This window comes from Poromitra crassiceps (genome assembly GCF_964638095.1).
Source record: "Poromitra crassiceps genome assembly, chromosome: 6".
NCBI lineage: Eukaryota > Metazoa > Chordata > Actinopteri > Beryciformes > Melamphaidae > Poromitra > Poromitra crassiceps.
This window is the reverse complement of record NC_139627.1, coordinates 38,681,215-38,707,919: the sequence shown is the minus strand read 5'-3', so window position 1 is coordinate 38,707,919 and position 26,705 is coordinate 38,681,215. Positions and strand designations below refer to the sequence as shown.

Genomic DNA, 26,705 nt, shown 5'->3' with positions numbered 1-26,705 from the left:
CATAAACCTTTACAGATAACTGGTCAATATAAAACATTACAATGCCAATGTGGTCTCGTAAAAACCGTTTATACAAGGAGCAAGTCAACTTATACCTAATAAAACATAACACTAGCTTTTAATGGCTTTCTTCAAATAAATAGTCAGCTTTTATATACAGTGTTCTTAAATAATAGTTCAGTTGAGAAGAACCTACCTAGTATGTCTTATTTGGGAATGTACTGAACATTAATCAAGTTTATGGAAAGATGATGACATCTTTGGCACAGCAACTGACAACAGTTGATGAGCCACGTCATATCTTTAGTGTTCAAGACTAGTAGGTATCGATTGATCAAGAGAAAATTCTAAAAGCATCAAGAATTAAATTGTAAAACTTACAATTTAATTGTAGAACTTAAAGTGTAATTGTTGATCAAAGGACTGCATCTGGCTTGGGCCCTACAGAGCAAGTCTGTTCTGACTATACATTTTCTCTCTGTCCGGGAGAACATACACAGGCTTCCCTCTCATAACAACCTTCACTCTGAGGTTATCTTGTTCCTGCCTGCGGGGAGAGACAAGCAACTTGGACATAAATTGATATCATAGGTTCAATATAGGATCTTCAAGGCTTGTTGGTCGTTGTGCGTGCAACTCTGTACAAAAGGATGCAGGTGTAACTGTCTTGTTATTTTCAGTGTCTTGTTACAGTGTCACAGAAACAGCGAAGACACTGACCACACAGTACATGGTGCGGTTCTCCCACCTGACTGTGCAGCTTCCTGGAACACAATCAGGAGGAGCAATTATGTTAGACTAGTGTTACTACAAGAAAACAGGGCTTTTTAGTACACGTAGTTCCATCTTTAACAGATTCACATTTTGTAATTATACTTTGCAGGAGAACAAGATTTAAAAAGAAAATCCTGGTAAGAAAGAGCCATGGATATATTTAAGCATATTTTGTAAATCTTGCAACTAATGACACTATGTACGAATGACGAAGGAGGAGCACGGCCGGGAGTTACCCACAGAGCCTACATCCTCCATGCACCGAAGTGCCAATACTGCGGCGTAGCACTAGCTCTATTGCAGCGGATTGGGCGTTCTCGCTTAGCCCTTCCGCGGGCAACGTTGCAGATAGTGTAGGAAGGCTGATCCGTGAGCGGCTTCTGGGACGCGAGTCGGGGTCTTAATTGGCCTCGGCTGGGTCTACTGGGCGAGGGTGTATGATGTTGAGAGACCCGAAACACCTTACGACCCCAGATAACATCACTGATGACGCGTCCTAGCGCATGCTGTAGTATGTATTTTAAAACAAATACTGTATGTACACTTTGCAGTTTGTATGCTGTTCCTCGCAGCTACCAGTGCAGACATTTCACCTTTGAAAAATGCTTCCACCAGATTAAAGAAAAGACATAATGGGATGTTGACTGTCTGATGTGTTGTTGTTTTTCATGTAAATGTGCATGTTAGTTTTCCTTATTATTGGTCTCCAAACAGATCATGACTCTGTCCAGCAGCTGCATATAGCTCAACTCAAGCCCCTGTTTGGTCGAAAATAGAGCTACAGTAGATTAGCTAACTACATCATGACACATGACCGAATGGGGGTTTTCTTTAATCTGGTGGAAGCATTATTTTAATCCAAGATGAAACGACACAGATATGATGGTTTATAGTGGGATTTACCCTGTCCACCACATTCGCTTCAATAGAACTGCCCCCAAAGTGTGGCCACACCGCAAAATTTGAATTTGGCTATTAATCGGCCCTAATTACCTAATTACAAAATCCAGCTCCATTAGATGGGGCACCTGCAGGGGTGCTCTTTACACTTCCTGAAAGATTCAGCGCAATCGCACATAAAATGGCCAACACGTTCTCACTCCGACCACGTAGCATATTGACGCTTTGTCCCGTCCCTTATGCGCCACTTGTTACTAACATGGTACCCTTGAGCGACCCATGAAACGACTTGGGCTTCCCGACTAAACTCAATGCAAACCCATAGAAGTCAACTTTGACGCTTATGGCAACTGCGCCCCCATCATCCTAACTGCTCGCCCATTAGTCAACTGCTCGCCCATTAGCGTCTGGGGGGAGGTTAGGTTTAGGCGTGGGAGGTGGGAGAGGTTAGGTTTAGGGTCTGGGGGAGGTTAGGTTTAGGCATGGGGTGGGAGAGGTTAGGGTTAGGGTTAGGGTCTGGGAGAGGTTAGGTTTAGGCATGGGGTGGGTTAGGGTTAGGGTTAGGGTTAGGGTCTGGGAGAGGTTAGCTCCTCCAGACGTTAATGGGGGAGCAGTTAGAGTGATGGGTGAGCAGTTAGGCTAATGGGGGAGCAGTTGCCATAAGCGTCAAAGATTACTTCCATGGGTTTGCATTGAGTTTAGTTGGAAAGCCCAAGTCGTTTCATGTGTCGCTCAAGGGTACCATGTTAGTAACAAGCGACGCACAAGGGACGGGACAAAGCGTCAATATGCTACGCGCTCGGAGTGAGAACGGGTTGAAATGGCATAGCTGTGCCTGTGACCGAACACAATTTCTGCTCTCTCTCACACACAGAGACTTCGCATTCTTATTATAGGAGATAGGATTAGAACAAATCAAATGAATCAAACCTCACTTTGCAGCGACATAATATATTCCCACTGTCGATGTAGACATATTTTGGTTAAGCCCTATGGTTAGGCCTAGTTACTGGAACAAGTTGCCTCTCACCATCAGTGGCAGTGTCCCAGTAGCAGGAATTGGCTGTGTGGAGACCAGCACCACTCTTCTGCATGATGGCACAGTTTACTGCAAAACACCAGAGGGCTGTGTTAGTCACACCCATGTCCCCCTCATACATACAATATGTACATATCAAACATTATCCCCAGGCATCACTCGTCTCTCACCATGAAACTATAAAACAGCTACGTCACCTATGTATTTGAATGGCCTCCCTTGTTTGACCAGGTGCATAAGAGAGTGCTCCACTATGCTGGCAGACCACTGGTTCACCTTGTTCTGGTTATAATCTGTACCGCTAATGACACCTTCAATACACTGAGACAAAAGCATAGAGAAAATGTTATGTACACACTGTCATATCAAATCATGGGAGTGGCTTTACAATACAAAGGTTTATCAAGTGTTTTAAAAAATACCTCTTTAATGGAGATACTGGCCTCATCTGCATTGAAGACCACCTGCAGTGATAAACGTGATTAATTATTTACAGTGAGTGAGGCAGTGGCTCTACTCTGTACTGCATGGGAAGGAAGGCTGAAATACTCATGGGTGTCACTTGGGGTGGCTTTGATCTACATCACATCTATGGATCATATTTTATTTTTTTTCATATTTAGGTATGACAGCTGCTGAATATAAATTCTCATAATTATGAATGTCAATGTTCCAGTTACAAAACATATATAGACATTTAGCATACAAATTAGGAAAGTTTATTTTGTTTGGAAGCATTAACTAGACATTTTCAGCCAATGAACACGTTTGTACATTAATTAATTGTTTATTTGACAGTCACCCGACTAGCCACTTTGACCACACCCTGGTCGAAAACGCCGTTAGCTGAGCTTTAATGTTAACCAACTACGAACTAGCCAGCTAGCTAGCGTTAGGTCCATTCATATTTTCTTTGTAGCGTTGTAACATTAGGTTCAACTAAATTAAATCGTGTATTTAACGCTAGTGCTACCTCCTCTCCGGAATTATACTCCTCCATTGTCACTGACACAAATATCACCCGTCTCTGGTCTCCCAAACAGGTTGTAAATTATAGAATGTATTATGCCGCTTATTGTTTCTGCTCAGCTGTTCTGTTCCTTCCTGTGCAAAGTCAACGAGTGCAGACTGGCTCTACATTACATTCTAAACGTGACGATTATATTATATATCGCCATCCAGTGGCACAATAATGTAGTTCTACTACATTTTCTCCAAACCCAAAGGATGTATGGTCAAAGGTCCGTGAAACTTCACCATTTTCCAAATAGTCTGCCAACAAATTAAATCTGTAAATTCATAGTTTATTTAGTGTTTAACACTCAGTGAGTGACTAATTGTGAGATGGTATCCACTAGCCCAGTGGTTCTCAACGTGGGGTCCGGGGGGCCACCAGTGGTCCTTGAGGGGATTCCAGGGGATCACCAGCAGACATAGTGTGGCTATATGGTCATAGTTCCACTGTTATCTCTCTACCTACAGATAGTCATGGAATTCTGGACAAAATCATATCTAATAGCAAAAATATTCTCAGATTTGGGTCCAAGAGACAAAATCTCATCAAATGGGGTCCGTGGCTCTAATGTGGACTGATTTTGGGTGGTTGATATGAAAAAGGTTGAAAATCACTAGACTAGCCTAACTGCACTCTGTCTACACCAGTGGATCTCAAACCTTTTCACATCCAGGACCCCTTGACCCCTGACCAAGGACGCAATTTAAAGGGATATGGCAACATTTTGGGAGATTCACCTATTTGCATATTCCTGATAGTAAATTAATGTAGATTCCTTGCTCTCCTCTGTGCGTGCCATGCATCAGAAGGTGCATTTCACCCCTCACTGCTAGTGAGCTTAGCACCACAATGGCAGTATACGGTACATGCCTTGTTCATTCGCATGCGCTGTGTGCAATCATCAGACTTCCTGGTATGTATTTACTTTGAAAATGACCGTTTCCCATAACGTTGGATTATTATTTCATCGCGTGGTGAGTACACAAGTCACAACATGTATGTGAGTGTTTCTGGCGCTTTTGGAATGTGTATTTCTGGTGAATGAAGGGGGATAGACTTGTGGAGTATGGCAAATAGGCAAATCTCCCAGCCGGCCCCTTTGGTCTTGGGCCAGAATGCAGGGCTCTAATATATCAATATATTCTCACGTTCACACCATACGCCGAAGCAACGCTCAACCTAAGCTCAACCTACACTGGACCCACAGGTTTCATTTCACCGTCCTTGTTAACAGGCCAAGCCGTTCACACCAGCCGCGCACGTGACTTGATCAAGCCACGCTCAAGGCACGCTCAAGCAGCACTCAAGCGATCATTCAGGATTCAGTCCTATTTTCCAAGCGTGAAGCGTGAAGCTGCCAGGCATGAAGTCAATGGAAGTTGTGGATGGGTTCAAGGCATGCCGAGCGAGGTGCTGAGGAAAAGAGAGTACTTCTTGTGTTAAGCGTGAGATCAACTTCAGCGTGAGCTCAACTTCAGCTCTGCTTCTATTAAGTGCCAGGTGTGAACAAAGGCTAGCTTCACGCATCATGCCTGGAAAATAGGACTGAATCCTGAACGATCACTTCAGCGCGGCTTTGGCGTGGCTTCAGCGTGGCGTGGCGTGCGGCTGCTGTGAACGGTCTCACCTGTTAACAAGGATGCCGAAATGAAACGGCCTGGTTTCAGCATAGCTTCAGTGTGACTTTGGCGATGCTTCGTCGTATGGTGTGAACGGCCGCCATATGATGTGAACGGGGACTACAGCAATATTTTACGTTTTTAGGCCTGCACACTGATATCATGACCATCCCTTCCCGGCTTCTCACTAACATTGTTACATCATCAATGACATCATCATCAGTGATGTCATAGACATTGTGACATTGCTGACAATGTCACTGAGGATGACACAATGTCTATGATGTGATAGGATTGTGGATGTTGTTGTTTTTTCAATATTTTATTTTCAATTTTTCAAAACAATGCACAAACAAGACAAACGAACACGCTCAGACACAAGAAAAGAAAAAGAAAACATACATATATTATTGACATTCAATATTACGTGTAGGAGATATTGTTCCTGGGATCTCACACAAGGGGTCCATGAGAAACCAGCCAGGAGAGTCACCCGTCCCCCCTAACTTCATCAAGATAGGCTAGAAACAGGTCCCAAATGATTGAGAACTTTTTAATTGAATTGGTTCTCATGCAGAAACTAGTTTCTCCATCCGTATAACAGAGGTCATGTCCATCTTGTGGATGTTGTTTGTGTGGTGGTGGCAGCACAGGCTTGTCTGCTCAGAACCTTAGGGTGGTAGGACAGCTCATTCAAGATGCAAGATCCCCATCCCAATCTTTGAAAACGCTGTCTGTGCCATCAAGGCTGAGCCCTCACTGGCTAAGCTCATCAAAGAAGATGAGAGCTCAAATAGTCAAAGCTTGAATCCAAATGTCACCCCTCTATCCTCTCCTGCAGCCTAGGAGCACAAACTGAATGTCAACATGAAGACAGACGAGGCTGAAAAGGAGTTCTCCAGCTATCTCATTGATTTGGGTGAAGGCAAAATTCAACATGGGGAAAGTGAAGTTCAGGTCAGGGGTTCCTCCAGGCTACTTGGGGAAGGATCTGAAGCCTGCTTTCTGAGACCTTCCCTAACCTACAAAATTGATGTGGTGACAACGACAACCTTCTGAAAAGCACGATACACTCCTCTGAACAGGACATCAAACACATCAACATGTGCTTAGATGAGTTAGAAAGTCTTCTTTTCAGCTGACTGTTCTGGAAGACAATCACAAGATACTCTGCTTGTAGACTGATGTGACCGTACTCTCAAGAACGGCAGGGAATGTGAGATTTATGTAGGGACAAACAAGGTGAAAGGATCTTCCTGCCAAGAATTCCTCACCATGACAGAAATGATGAGCTTCCCTTCAGATGGCAGTTCCCAATCAGATTGGCTTTCTCAGTTACGAAGGAGAAGGGCAAGAGAATGACAGAGCTGACATCTACCTACCCCAGCCAGTGTTTGCTCATGGCCAGCTCTACACAGCCTTCTCCAGGGGAAAGTGAGCCAGCAGCATGAAAGTACTTATTGAAGGTGATGAGGAGGGAATAACAGACAACCTCGTCTATAAGGAGCTGCTGCTGTAATCCTGTACTCACACAGACATTTCCATAACATCTTGCGCCCTAGGCGCACCGTCTCCAGAGTCTCTCCACCCTAGAGATCGAGCACATGCAGACTTCTAGTTACAGTAATGTACTGTAGGCCATTAGCCTATATGAGAGTGCACATGTGAGAGATGATGTGCACTATAGCTAGCCTGTTATATTTGCTGTTTTGGGCTGAGTTCTCCTTTTTTAATGTGGTTAATTCGTTTATTGTAGCAGAGCCTGCACTGCACAAACAATTGTCGCATTGAGATAAATAGCCTAAGAATTGGTGTCTCTCTCTCTCGCTCTCTCTCACACGCACGCACACGCACACGCACATGCGCGCGCACGCACACACACACACACACACACACACGCACGCACGCACGCACGCACGCACGCACGCACGCACGCACGCACGCACACACACACAGAGTGGGTGTTCCCGAGTGTAGGGGCCACGCCCCCTCCACTCGGGAACACCCCGACTGAATTTCTGCCTTCAGACGGTGCCGATGCGCACCAACATCTGCACCTCCCTGCCATGAGCCCCGACTCCCATAACCTGCTCTCCTCTGGTCCATAGAGCCACCAGGTAAGACCGCTGCTCCGCATGGCCTGTAGCCTTACTTTTGCACGAAAATTCGGTCCTTTTTTAGCAGCATATGGCACAATTATTGTGTGAAATGTGTTTGACTGTGGTGACAGGCGACAGCTATGATCACCACCAACAACCCAAGCGATCCATTTTAAGACTGTTTTCCGTATCTCTTTCTGTTTAAAACAAAAATATGCTGATTTTCCACCATCAGGTCCATGACCTCAGGGACCGGACTGTCCACTTTCTATCCAAAGTTAAGCGCGTTTGGGCAGGTGCAATGCAGCAAAGATGCCCATTTTTTCTTTTTTCGCTGTTGCCTCTGCCGGTTTGACAGTTACTACTAACCTGCTGTGAACTCTTCAAGCAGGCTGCTGGCTGCATCTGCTGCAACTTGCTAAATGCTGTAAATGTGTTGCATAATTACAACATAATTATTGTTACATAATTACAACAACCCAGTGGGAGACGTGAGCCTTTTTCCATATTAACCTCAGGGCTATAATATTAGTCGGTAATATCGTGTGCAGCACTTGGAGAGAGAAGGCTACTCACAGTTTTGAAGTTACACACCATCATAGGCAAATTATTGACATTCAGATTCATCTGGGGTTTGAATGAGGCATTTCCTCTCGAGATATTTACAAAAAGCAAATTAAATTAAAAATTAAAAACCATACTATTTGTGCCTGTCAATTCTTGGTGACCTCATACCCTGTGTAGGCAATTTTCTTTTAATTCCCATATGGTGTCCCTATAATATCCCTATACTGCATAGAAAGGATTACTCTATCAGGTCTACTCAGCCAGCTTTCGACTGTATTAAAGAGACCAGGGGAGCCAGTCATCTTATTATCAGTGTCTGCATCTCAGGCACAGGGGAGCAGCTCCGCTCCTGGGATGCTAAATGGATGCAGGATCGGCTATCTTGGTCTAACAAAACTGAATAGGCTGCATACAGTCACTCAGATAATTTACTGGCTCCTGCTATTACAAGTATCCTTTGGCCATGCACCTGAAGTCATTCTTGAAACCCCACTCATGTCTGTGGGAAGATTGGGTAAAGCATTCTCAGAGTTTAAATAGTCTGCAAACCACCCTGCATTCCTTGAGCACCATCGAGCACTCGATGATGTCATCAGTGATGTCACTTGATCAATTGTGATGTCACAGTGATATGTCACTCGAACAATCTTACTTCAGTCTATGACATCACTGATCATGACGGCAGTGTCCACGATGACGTCATCATCGTCGAGTGGTGGCCAATGTTGACTGATGGCGTTTCTGGTACAATTCAGTCTATGACATCATTGATGATGTCACAATGATGTCATAGACTCTTCAACTGATGACTTTATGGTTTAGTAGTATAATAATACGTGGCTACTATAACACTGTAGGGTGGCTGATTGTGAGTGGGAGCCTCAGAACACCACCTATTAGTAAGACAACAAAATTCTAGAGAAGAGATTATGGAGACAATGCGCCATGGGTCCATTTTTTGGGGTGTGTCAAAACAAACTCATGCCAACTCATGCGCTTAGCACACCGTGTGCATCAGTGATGTAAATTGAGCCATTGTGACATCACTGATGATGTCACAATGTCCATGTGAGTGTGAAGGCGTAAAATGTGTAAAAAAAATCACACCCAGGTGAGAATTAAGCGGTCATAAATCACTGATGACATCTTAAGTCAATACAATAGAATCCAGCCGGCTGGCTGTGTGAAGAGACACACGTGGAACTGCTGCTTGACAATGGCAACTGGCTGTGTGTGGACACGGGAGAGATGTCTCACACAGCAGGGAGAAGCACGGTGCTGCTGGCAGCGACTAACCAACACGTTCTCCTCTTATATCCCTGCTATGTCACATGCCTTGTGTGTTGGAGGTAACATCAGAGTAAATTACGTTCTAGTATCAGACAAACTTATCTTGTGTGTTGGAGGTAACATCAGACAGAGTAAATGATGTTGTATCAGACAGACTTTAGGGGATTTTCTATCTCATACAGCACTGACGCCCCTCTCTCATAAGCAAGAGGAGCGTCACATCATGGAGTCATATACGCCATACTCAAAACTGTCTATTCTGATTCAATAAAGTTTGTTAAAATTGTATTACGAGTCTCTCATGATTGAAGTGTAGTCTTAGACTGAATTTCAATCATGGAAGACCAAATAAGGCATTGATAGAGCACCCCATGCTGTCATACCCCTCAGCCCAAATGACGTCATAAATGATGTCACCATCTCCGACGTCACCTTCTCTATGACGTCACCTTTGCAGTGTGACGTCAGTTGCCCAAATGACGTCAGTTATGACATCATAAATGCCCTTCTCCTGGTACTATATAAAGCCCCCATCACCACAGCTTAAATCACATTGTGCAGTCATCACTCACCTTGTGTCAGCATCACGCATTCATCCAGCATCTCCAGAGCAAAAAGCTTCATCCCACCACCTCCCCAGATCACCACCAATGTCATGACTCCTGTTGGAAACAAATCCCCTTAGGGGGGATTTTCTATCACATACAGCACTGACGCCCCTCTCTCATAAGCAAGAGGAGCGTCACATCATGGAGTCATACGCCGGCGTATGACTTGATTTGCCTTACTTGACATTGCACGTCCTGCGATGGGACTATTATATTGTACATGTGCATATTGCGATGACGATGCTGAAACGATATATTGTGCAGCCCTACTTGCTGGCAAGTGGCGAGCATTAAATGCATGGGTTTAAGACTGAGAACAAATTAAAATGAAGCTGTAGTATCCTTAGGTGTATGAGTAACAACTGAGCTAATGATCATTAGTGTTATAGCAGAGGCCTGTAAGTGGAGGTCAGTTAGGAAGTTAGCCGCCCCCTGCAGGTGTGCATTTCACCTTGCTGCCAATGTCAAAGACCAAATGACAAATATTTGCCAGTAGCTTACCCGAGACTGGAAAAAAATTAAACTCTGATATTGTCACATCTCTGACAAAGAGGCTTTCATTTGATCTTGTTACATGGCATCTATTCCTAAATTAAACAAGTGTTTTCTATCTAAATGATCTTGCCATAGCAGCATGTTATAATCTTGTCATGGTAAGCCTTCCCTAAATTGCCTCATTTCATCCTTATAAGAAATAGATACTGCATCTGTTGAGGACAATTGAGCATGTTTTAGAATTGTCACATGAAGATTGTGCCCCTAACAATAGCTTTTATACAGCGCAAATAGGGATTCCCTGATTTATCTGCAGACAGACAGACAGACAGGCAGGCAGAGAGCAGGAGGCATACAGACAGACAGACAGACAGAGAGAGAGAGAGAGAGAGCAGGCAGACAGACAGACAGACAGACAGACAGACAGACAGACAGACAGACAGACAGACAGACAGACAGAGAGAGAGCAGGCAGACAGACAGACAGACAGAGAGACAGAGAGACAGACAGAGAGACAGACAGACAGACAGACAGACAGGCAGACAGACAGACAGACAGACAGACAGGCAGGCAGACAGACAGACAGACAGGCAGACAGAGAGACAGACAGGCACATGGCAGAGCGCACATTGACCATAGCAGCAAGAAGCCCAGGGAACACTCACACAGCATTAAGAGGTCAGCCTCTCCAGGATTTGACCAGAGGGAGTAGTGTGTGTGTGTGCATGTGCGACGTGTGTGTGTGTGTGTGTGTGTGTGTGTGTGTGTGTGTGTGTGTGTGTGTGCGCGTGTGTGTGCGTGTGCTTGTGCATGTGTGCTTGTGCGTATGGGTGTGTGTGCGTGCAATGCTGCCAGACTGATGTAATGAGGTTATGTTGCCACTCTGCCACACATCCTATTTACTCTGGACATTCCCTTGTATATCCCCACATTAACTGCTGTGCCATGTGGGGACAGGAGTTATGGAGGGAGAGACTTGAGAAGGGGAAAGCTTGTGTGTGAATGTGAGTCATCCCTAATGTTATTTTATGAAACAGAGTTTATTCTACACATCTGCTGTGCCACCACATTGATTTGTGACTGTGCCTTACAATGCTGTTTTGTGCCGGGTCACTGCTGCTTCTCTTACGCGTTCATCCGTCGCACTCGTAACTCTCAAGCGCATGCAGCATGTCCATTTGGTATGCAGCCTGTAGCGCCATGCGGGCTCAGAGTGCGTCCCCATTCAATCACAGCCACAGCCGGGCGGGCGGGCAATCAGTGGAAGCCCACATCGCTGAAACAAAATCCACAAAGCTGAAATGTCATTTGACTCAACCGAGGAATAGGTGGCTGGTCAGGGAGCGATGCCACAGTGTCGCCCTCTCCCAACCTCTCAAATGTAATGACACATCCCACTGCGGTCACTCCTTACCGCCGCTGCTGCCTGCCCACGCCCACGCCACTCTGTGGGGCTTTCTCCCTAGGATTTAGCCAAAGGCGTGGGTGCAAACGACTGGGTCTTCAGAGGTGCCGAGTGGAAAAGTCAAGTCAGCACAGATCATGTAAAGAGGAGTGAGCATCACTGTAGTATCATTGATCAGACTGTGTGCACGGCACGCTCCATTTCTAGGGTGGAGACTCTGAAGATAATGTGCCACATTGGGCACAGTTATTATGGAAATGTTTGTATGAGTACAGGATCACAACAGCTCCTTATAGACGATGTTGTCGGCATGTTATTCCCTCCTCATCATCTTCAATAAGTGCTTTCCCCTGGAGAAGGCTGTGTAGAGCTGGCCATGAGCAAACACACTGGCTGAGGTAGGTAGATGCCAACTCAGTCATTCTCTTGCCCTTGACCTTTGTTGATGGTAATTGAGAAAGACAATCTGATTGGAAACTGCCGTCTGACAAAGGTGAAGGGAAGCTCATCATTTCTGTCATGGTGAGGAATTCTTGGCAGGAAGATCCTTTCACCTTGTTTGTCCAATAGTGGAAAAAGGAGCTTCTTGGTTTCTTTTTAGAGAACAATTTAATGCAGAAGTGTTGGTACACAGGTAACCTGCACAGGTTTAATGCAGAAGTGTTGGTACACAGGTAACCTGCACAGGTTTAATGCAGAAGTGTTGGTACACAGGTAACCTGCACAGGTTTAATGCAGAAGTGTTGGTACACAGGTAACCTGCACAGGTTTAATGCAGAAGTGTTGGTACACAGGTAACCTGCACAGGTTTACAATACAATGTACAACTTCAAAAAATAGGAGACACGGGCAAGAAAAACGCAAGGCGTTTCAACCTCACTGGGTCTTCCTCAGGCTGTAGCTACTGTACCAACACTGTACCAACACTGTACCAACACTGTACCAACACTGTACCAACACTGTACCAACACTTCTGCATTCAATTGTTCTCTAAAAAGAAACCAAGAAGATCCTTTTTCCACTATTGATCACTATTTTGACTTTGAGCTTGCTTGCTTCCACCTTGTTTGTCCATACAGCAATCTCACATTCAACCACCTTGGCCATCATCTGCACCATGGTCAGGACCTGCTTGTAGGTGCCTAAGCAGCTCAGGGCATGTTGGCGCAGTGGTAGCGCTGTCACCTGACAGCTAGAAGGTCCTGGGTTCGCTTCCTGCCTGGGACGCTGTGGGCGCTGAGGGTGCCCCCCCTTGTCTTCAGTGCCCACTGCCCAGGTGAGCTATTTCGTCAAAAGGGCCTTTCTGTGTGGAGTTTGCATGTTCTCCCCATGCTCCCTTGGGGTTCTTCCATGAAACCTCAGTATGGACCCCCACTAAAAACGTGCAGAACATCCTCATCTGACCAGTGATGAAAAAGTTTGAAGATGGTCCCCAGGTGCTGTACACAAGAAAGCTTCTTCTTCTTCTGTGGTGTTTTATGGCAGTTTGCATCCTTTATGTTGCATTACCGCCTTCTTCTGGATTTATCCATCCACTGTTTCCCTACATTCTGTAAAAGCAGATCCCACTGCTCCTGGCCTTTGTGGCCAGGCAATTGTGATGTCATCAGTGAGTGATGTCATCTTCGATTATGCCATCAGTGATGTCACTCAAGCAATTGTCACTCGAGTGGGTGGATTTTTTTATTTTTTATTTTTTGCACCAGATTCATTCGAAACCCAAATTTTAGAGGCGATCGGAGCAACATTAACAGGAATGCAGTACACTTAAAAGGTCATAATCAACAAATATGATGCTTAGTTCATATTTGGATACACCAAGGCTAGCCATTGTGACATCATTGGATACAAGGAATCCGTAGAACCTGGAATCACAACCACAGGGCTTTGCCATAATAAACTTCACAACAAAATAGGGCAGTAATTCAAAATTATTGTTTATTGTGTAATGTGTATATCATTTTAGTGGAATAATACCTTGATATCATGATACACTATTTGTGTCCCTAACCCTAACACCTTTAAAGAATATTAATTGAAAATAGGGATGTAATGTGATAAAATTCCTGATGATAACTGTACCGTTTCAAATTTTCATTATCATTAAAACCGTGGTACCGTGATTACAGTGCTTTGAAAAACATGGTAAATACTGTCCATCACACATCAACCAAACTTGGCAACCGTCTCCCAGATGCCTTGGAGAAATGTGTATCAATCCTTTTTGGGTTTTCAATATAAAACTTGGTGAAATGATTGCTGTGAGTGTAGTACTTTTTGAACATTTTCAGCACATTTTAACAAACCGTGATAATACTGATAACCGTGATAACTTTGGTCACTATAATCGTGATATGAAATTTTCATATCGTTCCATCTCTAATTGAAAATGTCAGATTTTTGACATCACATTTGACATTGCCATGTAGTTTAGTGCAATTAACATTGATTTTAATATTGATTCCAACCATATTGCCCAGCCATACAACAAAAGATAATTGAATAGACCGCTAAGCACAGCACTCCCCTGAAGATCTAATCGAAATGCTGCTGTGTCAGCTCTGATTAAAAAAAAAAAAAAAATCAGCGCATGCCTCCCCTAATACCTACACATAACATACTAGCTGCACAGCTTTGGGACTCCAGCAGTGCAGAAACAGTCTAAACTAATGAACCAAATCCACCAGGTTAAATGCAATAAAACTAGCTGGCAGAATAGCAAACCAGCACTGGACCACTGGTCTGAACCAACAGTGAGGACTGTCTTCATTTGTGCTGTGAGCTCAGCCAGCCAAGACACCAATCATACACAACACACAGCTGTTTTTATGGATGACCTCTCCCTACACCAATCATACACAACACACAGCTGTTTTTATGGATGACCTCTCCCTACACCAATCATACACAACACACAGCTGTTTTTATGGATTACCTCTCCCTACACCAATTATACACAACACACAGCTGTTTTTATGGATTACCTCTCCCTACACACCAATCATACACAACACACAGCTGTTTTTATGGATTACCTCTCCCTACACCAATCATACACAACACAAAGCTGTTTTTATGGATTACCTCTCCCTACACCAATCAAACACAACACAAAGCTGTTTTTATGGATTACCTCTCCCTACACCAATCAAACACAACACAAAGCTGTTTTTATGGATTACCTCTCCCTACACCAATCAAACACAACACAAAGCTGTTTTTATGGATTACCTCTCCCTACACCAATCATACACAACACACAGCTGTTTTTATGGATTACCTCTCCCTACACCAATCATACACAACACACAGCTGTTTTTATGGATTACCTCTCCCTACACCAATCATACACAACACAAAGCTGTTTTTATGGATTACCTCTCCCTACACCAATCAAACACAACACAAAGCTGTTTTTATGGATTACCTCTCCCTACACCAATCAAACACAACACAAAGCTGTTTTTATGGATTACCTCTCCCTACACCAATCAAACACAACACAAAGCTGTTTTTATGGATGACCTCTCCCTACACCAATCAAACACAACACAAAGCTGTTTTTATGGATTACCTCTCCCTACACCAATTATACACAACACACAGCTGTTTTTATGGATTACCTCTCCCTACACCAATCATACACAACACACAGCTGTTTTTATGGATTACCTCTCCCTACACCAATCATACACAACACACAGCTGTTTTTATGGATTACCTCTCCCTACACCAATCAAACACAACACAAAACTGTTTTTATGGATTACCTCTCCCTACACCAATCAAACTCAACACAAAGCTGTTTTTATGGATTACCTCTCCCTACACCAATTATACACAACACACAGCTGTTTTTATGGATTACCTCTCCCTACACCAATCATACACAACACAAAGCTGTTTTTATGGATTACCTCTCCCTACACCAATCATACACAACACAAAGCTGTTTTTATGGATGACCTCTCCCTACACCAATCATACACAACAACACACAGCTGTTCTTATGGATTACCTCTCCCTACACCAATCATACACAACAACACACAGCTGTTTTTATGGATTACCTCTCCCTTTGCTGTGCCTGATGGACAGACAGTGTATACAACTTAGCCCATAAAAAGAAATGCCAGGGAGCTCATCTAAAAGAAATCATCATCCATTCCACTCTGCTTGAAATTACAAATCCTGTTCGGTCTTCACACTCTGAATAACGATAAGATTATTCAGGCACGCACGCACGCACACACGCGCGCACCACACACACACACACACACACACACACACACACACACACACACACACACACACACACACACACACACACACACACACACACACACACACACACACAAACACAGATGATTCCCTCTGCTTCTGCTAGTAAAATGTAGCAGGCGAGCAGCAGTCAAACAGAAATGAGTCCTATGAATATTTCACCTTGCTGGTTGCTAGTGAAAGAGGGGCTGGGGAGGCCGTCCCCCGGCATAGAAGCAGAGAGCACACCCTGAAACTGGGTTAATCAGATCCAGCCGCAGTCTGCATATCTCTTATCTCTTGTTCTGTAAGCGCTCCGACAGAGAGGAACACGCTAACCCCGCGGGGAGCGTTAGATGTTTGGTGGAGGAACAAAGGCTTTTCGCCGTGTAAAGTTTTCAGGAGAGGTGTGTGTGCATCTGTGTCATCATGAGTACACCAGCCTTACTCGTAGCTGTATCACTGCTGTGCTGTTGCTGTCATTCAGAGGTCCTCCACGTTCTCTCACTGAAGAGCTGAAGCATCAGTTTGCCAACCTTGACCTTAAAGCGCGTATGAATTCAAGCCATTTCGATTGCTTTCATACTCTTTTACAAAACATGTTGTTTTTTTCTGCATAAATGTCCATTCAGAAAATAACACTGAATTAAAAAGCAGATAGAGGACTGCTACTGGTTCTGTTGTGTCAGAGGGTCGTAGGGCTGTGCGATTAATCGATTTTGAATCGTAATCGAATTAATTAGTTAGGACGATGTTCAAAAAATGAAAATCGTAAAATCGTTTTTTTTTTTTTTTTTTTTTTTTTTTTTTTTTTTAATTTAATTTTCACTTTAACTAGGGTAAGTACGTTACGCGGGGCGGCTCTCTCTCATGTACGCATGCTGCTACTTGTGTAAAGTCTCTCTAGAGGCTGTGATACTGGCTACTAAAAACAGCAGCACAATGGACTTATTTCAACACCTCAGACCAAAAAGCAGCTTGTTGCACTGCAGGCTGTAGCCTACAAGATAACGATTGCCACAACACACTCACGCGCGCACACGAACACAGACATTATCACCGGACGATGAAACGTTGCCAGTTCACATAATAACAAAACAACACGTGAGGCCACCGAGTACTGATAGATTGGCTGTATTCATGGCTGCCTCAGCTGACTCACCTGTCCCTGTGTGTCTGAATTTCCCCCTAACTGCTATCGCAGTTCCACGCATTCCTGTTGTGACTTTGTGTTATTCTAGTACAGATATAACTCCGAGCACGGGTGGTCGCTTAGACACTAATATAATTATCTCACGGAGGAACACGCAAATCCACCAGTGTCAAGTTAGCAAGCAACAGCCAGGAAGTTAAGCATAGCAGCGGCAAGCTAAAACAGGAAGTTGAGTTGTTCTACCTTCAGAGTAAAAGCGTAAATTGTCAATTATGGAAAAAAGGGGGGAAAAGAGCTCTGCAGGGCAACAAATGTTTAGAGAAGTATAATAGTATAATAAATCGAAATCGAAATCGAAAATCGAGTTTTGAGAGAAAAAATCGTCAATTTTAGTTTTAGGCAAAATCGCACAGCCCTAGGTCAGAGAGAGAGAGAGAGACAAGAAATGGTGGTCTCTTTTTCAGGAGCGCCCTGTTCACATTCACACACACATTCACACCTGGAAGCTGACCAGTACAACCCCAGCACGCGTGATTTCTAACCCCACATAGGATAAGCAATAACCACGCCCTGTGGCGCCGGGATTGGCCAGGAGCATTGAAGCTTGGGACTAAAGCACCTGGGGTCAAGAATTGAGCTTGAAATTAACGATATGATACATTATATTATGATACTATGATACTACTATTATTACTATACTATGTAGGTGACCATAATTCATTTCAATGTCCGCTCTCAATGTCCGCACTCGAAATCGCTGTCCGTTCTCAAGAGCTATTCAGGCGTGTTGGTTCATGAAATCGCTGGGCTGCGTGCCCTCCAGTGTTGCTCCTGGCCAATCCCGGCGCCACAGGGCGTGGTTATTGCTTATCCTATGTGGGGTTAGAAATCACGCCCCCAGCACAGTCTGATCTGCTGGTCACTGAGCAGCTCCACTGGAGCGGTTGGGGTTAAGGGCCTTGCTCAAGGGCGCCTCATGTGGTTGTTCATTGTACTGGATGACCAGCGTTAAAAAAATGGACCCTCATGGCATGCTACTCTTCCTCTCAGAGAGCAGAGATGAGGGCATCACTGTTGGTGTGTTTCACAGGAAGAACGTGGGGATGACTGACTACAGGTTGTTAGAACGCCTCTCTCTTTAGCGACTCTCTCTGTGTCACCTCAATATGTATGTGAGTAATTAACACCATTAATAATAATCACACTAGTTGATCAGAAGATGCATTTGGAAAAGTGCAGATTGGCTAATGAAGGAAAAGAAGGGGACAGGAAGGGGAATTAGATAAGTCTGTATCAAAGTGATGTTCTTGTTCTCATGAAACATATAAATGCAATGGATTAACATAAATTCTGTATTATGCGACAAGGATCACAATACCATTTTTCTTTCCTGCATAGTTTAGTTTAATCTGCTGCGGAAGACAGCAGTCTTGAGCGTGACCTTTTTGGATTTGTCTCGCATGGAAAATAATAACGTTTTAGAGACCACTTACCAGTAATGCAGAGGCCATCGCTGAGCACCTGCTCTAACTCTGTTCCTGCCTATTCTTTAACCTTTCAGTCCATGACTGGCTTTCCCTTTCTGCCTGGTAATCTTTATCCCACCAATCACCCCCAACACCACACACACACACACGCACGCACACACGTACGCACGCACGCACGCACGCATAAATCATCCAGGTCCACTCTCGCTCTCTGTCTACTGGTGTGGGTTTGGTTGGAGGAGAAAGTCCTCTCGGAGGCTGGGAAGTGGGAAGATGTTTGGGTTTGGTTGGAGGAGAAAGTCCTCTCCCAGGCTGGGAAGAAGTTTTTGACAAATCACAAGCTGCCTGAGGCCACGCTGGCCTTTCTCAATTAGTGGGCAAGATGACACCAGCAGCACACGAATGAACAGACCACAAGCTGTCTTCTCTGGTTGGCAGCTAGGCTGCAGATAAGCACGATAGAAACAAACAGAATGCTAGAGAGCAGATAAGCACGATAGAAACAAACAGAATGCTAGAGAGGCCAGTGAAGGTGGAAATTGACACCAGGAGAAAGGGGAAGGAGGCGTGCTGTGAGGAGACAGGTGACAGGGTGCATCCTAGCTAAGGGTTTAGAAGCACTCGCCCAGTTGCTTTGTTTTTCCTATTTTCTGCTCCAGTGAACTGTGTCAGAAAGTGGAGAGGCCTGCAGGCCAGGCAGGTCTGCTGGGTTATTACTGATGATTGCTCCGACATGTGTGCTCCATGGCTGAAAGGGCAGGGTTTTGTATTCGTGTCGTGGTGGGACTTGCTGTTTTGAACGAAGGCGGTGGTCAAACGCAGAGCTTTGCATGTACATGTACAGTCAAATATTTGTCCCCAGATTTCTACAGGTATGTTTGTTGTTGTTGCTGCATGTTTTGCCAAGTGTTCATTTCTCTCTTGTGCACTGTAGTGTACTGTACACATGCTGCTGTCTCATCACACAGCCGCTCGACTGCTGCTGGGTAGCACACCGCGCGGCAAACGAGATCAGAATCAATTAACATTTCAAATTGAATTCTGATTGACAAAGTATGACTGGCTGTTTATTGACACGCACACCTTCCAGAGGACGAGGAGGCGGGTTGGAGATGTTTACTGGCGGCTGGTCTCGCTTGATTGGCAGCGACATGGAGAGTGTGACTGACAGCTCTCCAGGCAGCGCACAGGGTCATTAGTGCAGTGCACTAGCTATCTTCCCTCAGGCGCTGTGTGTGTGTGAGTGTGAGTGTGTGTGTGTGTGTGTGTGTGTGTGTGTGTGTGTGTGTGTGTGTGTGTGTGTGTGTGAGAGAGTGTGTGTGTGAGTGAGAGTGAGAGTGAGAGTGAGAGAGGGATAGACGAGACAGAGGAGAGAGGGAGCAAGGGAAAGAAAAAGAGTGAGAGAAAAAAGGGATAGCGAGAGGAAGGGAGAGGGCTCGCTGCGTAGCTGCAAAGTACACACAGGCAGGGTCAGGGATAGTTTCCACTCGGACAAACATGTCATGTCTCATTGAATGTGCTGTCCTCGCCCAAAACCACCGCTCCACCCCGCTGAATAAGTGTCCAAATGTTCATGTCATTCTGGCCAATACTCCACTTCTGTTATAGCATTTCAGCCTGGAATATGGAATATCTTTCAATAATCTATGATTTAGCTGCTAAATTGTCAAATACCGCCGTCTGCTCGCTACCCAGGCACTTATGTATGTACTTAACCTAACTAACTTACCCTAACTAACTATCCGGTGTGCACAACATTGTCAGACTAAACTCTGTCTGACACCCCAAAAACCTACAATCCACTACAGAAAAATGTATATTGTTTGTTTATTAACTGGCCCCTGGCCTTCTATCATTTCACGAAAGTGGCCCCCGGGCAAAGCCAGTTGAGTATCCCTGACGTAACGTTTTTGTAGCAATTATATATAGGAAATCTATTTTCTTAATTTCTCCACTCCAGTACCGATAAGAGAACCGTTGATGTGAAAGCTTAGAAGAATTGATCCTCCGGTATCTCAAAATCTGGCCCCGGGGCCCGTTTGGTACCGGGTCTCGGTACCCATCCCTAGCTAATAATGTGTGGAGGGCCACATATAGTATATCTTGAGAGACGAGCCGAGGGCCGCTTAAAATCTGTCCGCGGGCCGCAATTGGCCCCCGGGCCGGACTTTGGACATGCCTGGTCTAAGCAAACGTGCGTGCTTGCTTGCTTCTTTATAAAGAGCCCACTCAGTCTGTTGACACAGTGTTATAATCACTTGTGGTAAATCGCTCTAGCTCTCTGGGTTTTATGTGTGGAAATCCATCTTGAGAGCTTTGTGCTCCATGCCATCTTACCAAGGACAGCAATACAATTTGATGTCTTTTCAGCATTGCTGCACTATGAGCTACAGCTTCATTTGTCATGGATTCGCTCTCTGTGGCCATTAAATATGCTTCTTGGCTTCAAAGCCTAATTTGTTTTGCGTTATGATGCATGATTCTTGGACAATGACAAGTAATATTTTTCCCCTGCAGATTCTGGTCTTGGTTTAACTGCGTGCGGACGTAGTCAATTGTAAAGTTGTAAAGTGCATCATTATTGACCATATGCTGATGATATTTCATGTGCTGTCACACTTTCATCACGTCTCCCATTGTGGTTGTGCATCTACACTGTGCTGTGCTGTGCTGTGCTGTGGAGGTTTCTGCTCAGTGCTGCTGCCTGGCTGAGCTGCAGTAGGAGGATGAAGGAGGTTTCTGCTCAGTGCTGCTGGCTGAGCTGCAGTAGGAGGATGAAGGAGGTTTCTGCTCAGTGCTGCTGGCTGAGTTGCAGTAGGAGGATAAAGGAGGTTTCTGCTCAGTGCTGCTGGCTGAGCTGCAGTAGGAGGATGAAGGAGGTTTCTGCTCAGTGCTGCTGGCTGAGCTGCAGTAGGAGGATGAAGGAGGTTTCTGCTCAGTGCTGCTGCCTGGCTGAGCTGCAGTAGGAGGGTGAAGGAGGTTTCTGCTCAGTGCTGCTGCCTGACTGAGCTGCAGTAGGAGGATGAAGGAGGTTTCTGCTCAGTGCTGCTGGCTGAGCTGCAGTAGGAGGATAAAGGAGGTTTCTGCTCAGTGCTGCTGGCTGAGCTGCAGTAGGAGGATGAAGGAGGTTTCTGCTCAGTGCTGCTGGCTGAGCTGCAGTAGGAGGATGAAGGAGGTTTCTGCTCAGTGCTGCTGGCTGGCTGAGCTGCAGTATGAGGGTGAAGAGGTTTCTGCTCAGTGCTGCTGCCTGGCTGAGCTGCAGTAGGAGGGTGAAGGAGGTTTCTGGTCAGTGCTGCTGCCTGGCTGAGCTGCAGTAGGAGGATAAAGGAGGTTTCTGCTCAGTGCTGCTGGCTGAGCTGCAGTAGGAGGGTGATAGAGGTTTCTGCTCAGTGCTGCTGGCTGAGCTGCAGTAGGAGGATGATGGAGGTTTCTGCTCAGTGCTGCTGGCTGAGTGGAAGCCTCTTATCGTTGAATGGTCCCTAGAGGATACTCTGTCACATTCATCATCAATTTCTATGGCCGTCTATAATCTGAGTGACACTAATGATTCAGGAGGCAACCACACACAGCAGCCTGTGAATTACCCACAGAGAACTGAGGCTTTACATTACAGCAAGAATATAGAATGCAACCGTGAAATTAAATCCCATTCACTCTGACTGATAGGATGCAGACATAAGCTAATCTGTTGTAGACATCACAGTAATGATGTTTAATAGTGATGTGGCTCTCCATTATGTATGGACTAAATGGCCAAACACACCATACGCCAAAGCCATGCAGAACTGAAGCTTGAGGCAGGCTCATGCTGATCTGATGCTTAACCGGTCACACCAGGAGCAGTCTCTCCTCCTCAGCGCTGGGCTCGGAGCTGCTGCTCCGGCCCCTCCCACCCCTCACAAATTGCATTGACTGCCTGCCTGGCAGCTCGGGATCAGCACGCAGCACGCTTGGAAAATAGAACAGAAGCTGACTATCGGTTTGGCGGCGTGGCGTTGGCATGGCGCAGCGTGGCTTCAGCATGGCTTCAGCGTGGCGTGGTGTGCGGCCGGTGTGAACGGACTCGCCTGTTAACAAGGGCGCTGAATTGAACCTGCGTGGCTTTGGTGTGGGATTGGTGTATGGTGTGAACGTGCAGCACTACAGTACATTGGAGAGGATCTACCGTACTTGACTGGGAGAACACCTGGCAAAGTACTCAAAACACACACACACACACACACGTCACACACACACACACACACACACACACACATGCGCACACACACACACACACACACACACACACACACACACACACAAACACGTCACACACACACGTCTCACACACACACACACACACACACACACACACACACACACACAGAAACACGTCACACACACACACACACACACACACACACACACACACACACACACACACATAGACTGTGGCTGAGCATTAAATAGAGAAGGTAGCTTTATAATTTATGAATGACCTGGAGTGCCTGTAAACCCCAGCAGCTGCTCGTCTCTGAGCATTGTGCGATGCCCTACAGGCCAGTAATGGTGTGTGTGGCCCTTGGGGAAATTATCTGGTCAAATATCGGCCTCCCAGGAGATTAAGAATGTGCTGAAATAAGGCGAAGGACTGAGCTATTATACATTATACATTGTTCTATTTAGAAATGACAGCTGTTTTTAAATGCAAAGGAAGAGGTCTTAAGTCAGAGATCTGTGCTGATCTTAGCTGAAATAATGAGGCTGAGGCTGCTGTGGGGGGAGAAGCGGACGGATGGTGACCCACATTTCTGCACATATACTCAAACCCACAAATCCACTGTGAGAAGATCCCTATCATATTCCATGTCTCCCCACCACTCTCATATTGCTTTAACTCTTTCGTAGACGCACGCAATTGTGCACACATTCACACAGCAAAAGGTGCATTAGTTTACAGGCACATGTTTTTGACCCAGAGGCTATATTAAAGTTGAAATGGGAAGAAGTGAATGAAAGGAATATGAGCAGAGCAGACTGGGCAAACAAGGTTCATACAAAGACAAGACCATCTGGTGTGGGCGGGAAATATATGGTTCTATTGTAAATATCTACTGTATGTACTATGTAGTATGCAGGCTAGTGTGATTGAGAGACATTTCTGACATTGGTGAGTCCATGTTTTGCTCGCTTCTCTTTAGGAGCAGATTTTGTATTCCATTATTTCAGTAATTTTCAATTGATCTCTTCCTGTATTTGTAGCCATATTTGGACGACATAGCCATAGTGGTCCGTGATCGGCGAGCTGCGCGATCACTAGGTGATCACTGGACAGGCGACCTATCGCTCACGACCAAAACATCTTTTCTATGGTCTATTTTATTCTAAACGGGCGAATTATGTAAAAATTCACCCTCATACAGTTGTCATGAAAGGTTACCTTCGCTATAGCCGAATTCTTTTTTGCAGCCAGCCTCAGGTGGCCATTCGAGGAACTGCAGTTTTTGGTAGACCTACTTCTGCATTGGCATCAATGCGACCAAGCAAAGCTGCCCCCTCAGGTGTGATAACGACAACCTCTCTGAACACACAGATAAGACAAAGGAGATGATACTGGACACAAGGAAGGGGAGGACACCTCATCCACCGCTGACAATCCATGGGTCTGAGGTGGGGAGGGCCAGCAGCTTTAAATTCCTGGGTGTCCACATTAGGGATGATGACCTCACCTGGACATGGAACAACATCACCACATTAGCGATGACCTCACCTGGACATGGAACAAAACATCACCCAGCTGATCAAGAAAGCACAACAGTGGCTGTACTCTTTAAGGAGCCTGAGCTGCATCACTGTGTGGTACGGGAATTAGCACCGCCATGGATGGCAAACGCCTGCAGAGAGTGGTAAAGACTGCTGGGAAAGACTTTCACCCTCATGCTCAGGAGGCACAGAAGTGCTAACAGCTTATATCCCCCCATCAGACTGATCCACACATCCAATCCACTGCCCCTTCCGCCCACAGCCTAACCAACCTCATTATACAGGAAGCTTCACTCTGCCCCGTGCCCACTCCTTCCTCCACACACACACACACACACACACACACACACACACACACACACACACACACACACACACACACACACACACACACACACACACACACACACACACACACACACAGTCACACACACACACACACACACACACACACACACACACACACACACACACACACACACACACACACACACACACACACACACACACACACACACACACACACAGCATACACACACTCACTGCACACCCACAGACCTTTACTAGCTATCTGCATACTGTGTAATGGTTCCAGCAGCCGTCTAGTGGGAGACATTCGGTTCGAAGATTTCTCTGCATGGTCATGTGACAGCAAAGGGATAATGAGGTCATTTTCCAGGACCCAGTGATCCTGTGGGCTAAAACACTGTTCTTGTATGATGTTCCCATATTCCAAGATGATATTGCCATGGGACAATCTGGAGTGCAGAGTGTGAAATTGATTTCCACAGGCTTTTATTCTTGAAGAGCCACTACGCACAGTTCAGGAGTAGCCTGGCAACAACCATCAAGGAGAACTGAAGCCGTTTTGACGGCAACGTGTGGCTCTATTCTTGATTTGATAATCATATACTGTTATGTGTTTCTGTTCTCCTGTATGTTCAGGAATCAGAGTGTGTTATCGGTGCCCTGTATCCCTTCGTCATCCATGTAGGCAACTGGAGCCCAGCCACTCTCAAACTCGCCTGTGGCGTTTAACTGGAAGATAGATTATCCTGTCACTGAGCTTGGCCACATCACAACCTGAACAGGTTAAAAAAAGGATTCATTTAAAAACAACAACATAGGACTAAAAATAAATAATTTTTAAACCTTTTTTTAAACAGACAAAACTGAACAGAGGAGGTCAGTGCCACAGTGTCCATCTGTGGTTGTTCTATAGTGAGAGGAGAAATACCAAGAGGAAACCTTTTTTCCCTGCTCTTAAACCTCCAAAGAAAGGAGGAAAAGAGCGACTTGGCTTCGTAGTGCCTTCTGTTATCTGTCTCCAGTATAGCTGAGACGACCCTTGAAAAACATGAGCTGGTAAAAAAGAAAAAAAAAAGCTACCTTCCCTATACTCCATTGAGAAAGCAGTGAGTCACTGCGCCCCCCCTTGGAGCCATGTTATTAGCACAAGGCTGAGTGAGTGCGTTTCGTCTGCCTAGAAGCCGAGGTTGAAGCGTTTCCTCGCTGTTTACTCAGCAGGGCCGAGGGAGCGGAGCGGGAATGTGTGTTGTGTGTGCTCAGGGAGGGCTATGTCAGGACACCACGCCTACTGCAGCACACATTTCAAACAGCACAGATAAAGACAGTGGAATACTGTGCCCGCAATATGACAATGATATGATGCCAGCTGAGCTCAGATCAATATTGGCTCCCATTTCTTGACATTGTTGACCCAGTATTAATCATAAACAGTACATGGACCCAACAACATGTCAGCCAGGGCATCGTATAGTTCAGTTGTGCTGCTGTCAAAATGTCCATGTTGGAATTATGCAACAGATATTTGACTCATTTTAATGTTGCACTCAAAGGAATGATATTTATCCACTTTGTTGCACAGACCGTTGTCAGATCTTTGTCGGTGTATACAATGTAGTTTTTTTTGTAAACACAGTTGCATAGCAGGCTGTTTTCACTATGTTTATAACAATGAATTCTAAATGAAAATGGTGGTCAGTTGTTTCAAACTCAGATCATTGATTTTTCCTCCGCTCCTAACAGATAACCAGTATTTTACTTGTGTTGTCTGAATGTTTGCTGAATGGTCCAGCTGACCACAGGTCGCCTGCATTTCGCTGTATTTCGCGGTCTTGAAGATAACTGCCATGCTTGTGTGCGTTTGCTTTGTGAAGGCTGAGCACAAACCCAGCGGCCTAGAAAGAAGTCAACAATGCTCATACACAGCTGCTGACCAACAGTTCTTC

The 26,705-nt window shown here is 45.2% G+C and overlaps 1 protein-coding gene across 1 annotated transcript; it reads right to left on the bottom strand.

Moving 5' to 3' along the window:
• Positions 1-25: 25 nt before the first annotated feature.
• On the bottom strand, positions 26-3,809 carry LOC310778141 (dynein light chain Tctex-type 3-like). Its single transcript, XM_083638487.1, has 5 exons — positions 3,687-3,809; positions 3,136-3,177; positions 2,911-3,034; positions 2,705-2,782; positions 26-764 (listed from the first exon to the last, which is right to left on the bottom strand). Exons 1-5 carry the CDS (start codon positions 3,711-3,713, stop codon positions 688-690), a joined length of 348 nt encoding a protein of 115 aa, XP_083494613.1. The 5' UTR covers positions 3,714-3,809; the 3' UTR covers positions 26-687.
• Positions 3,810-26,705: the final 22,896 nt, after the last annotated feature.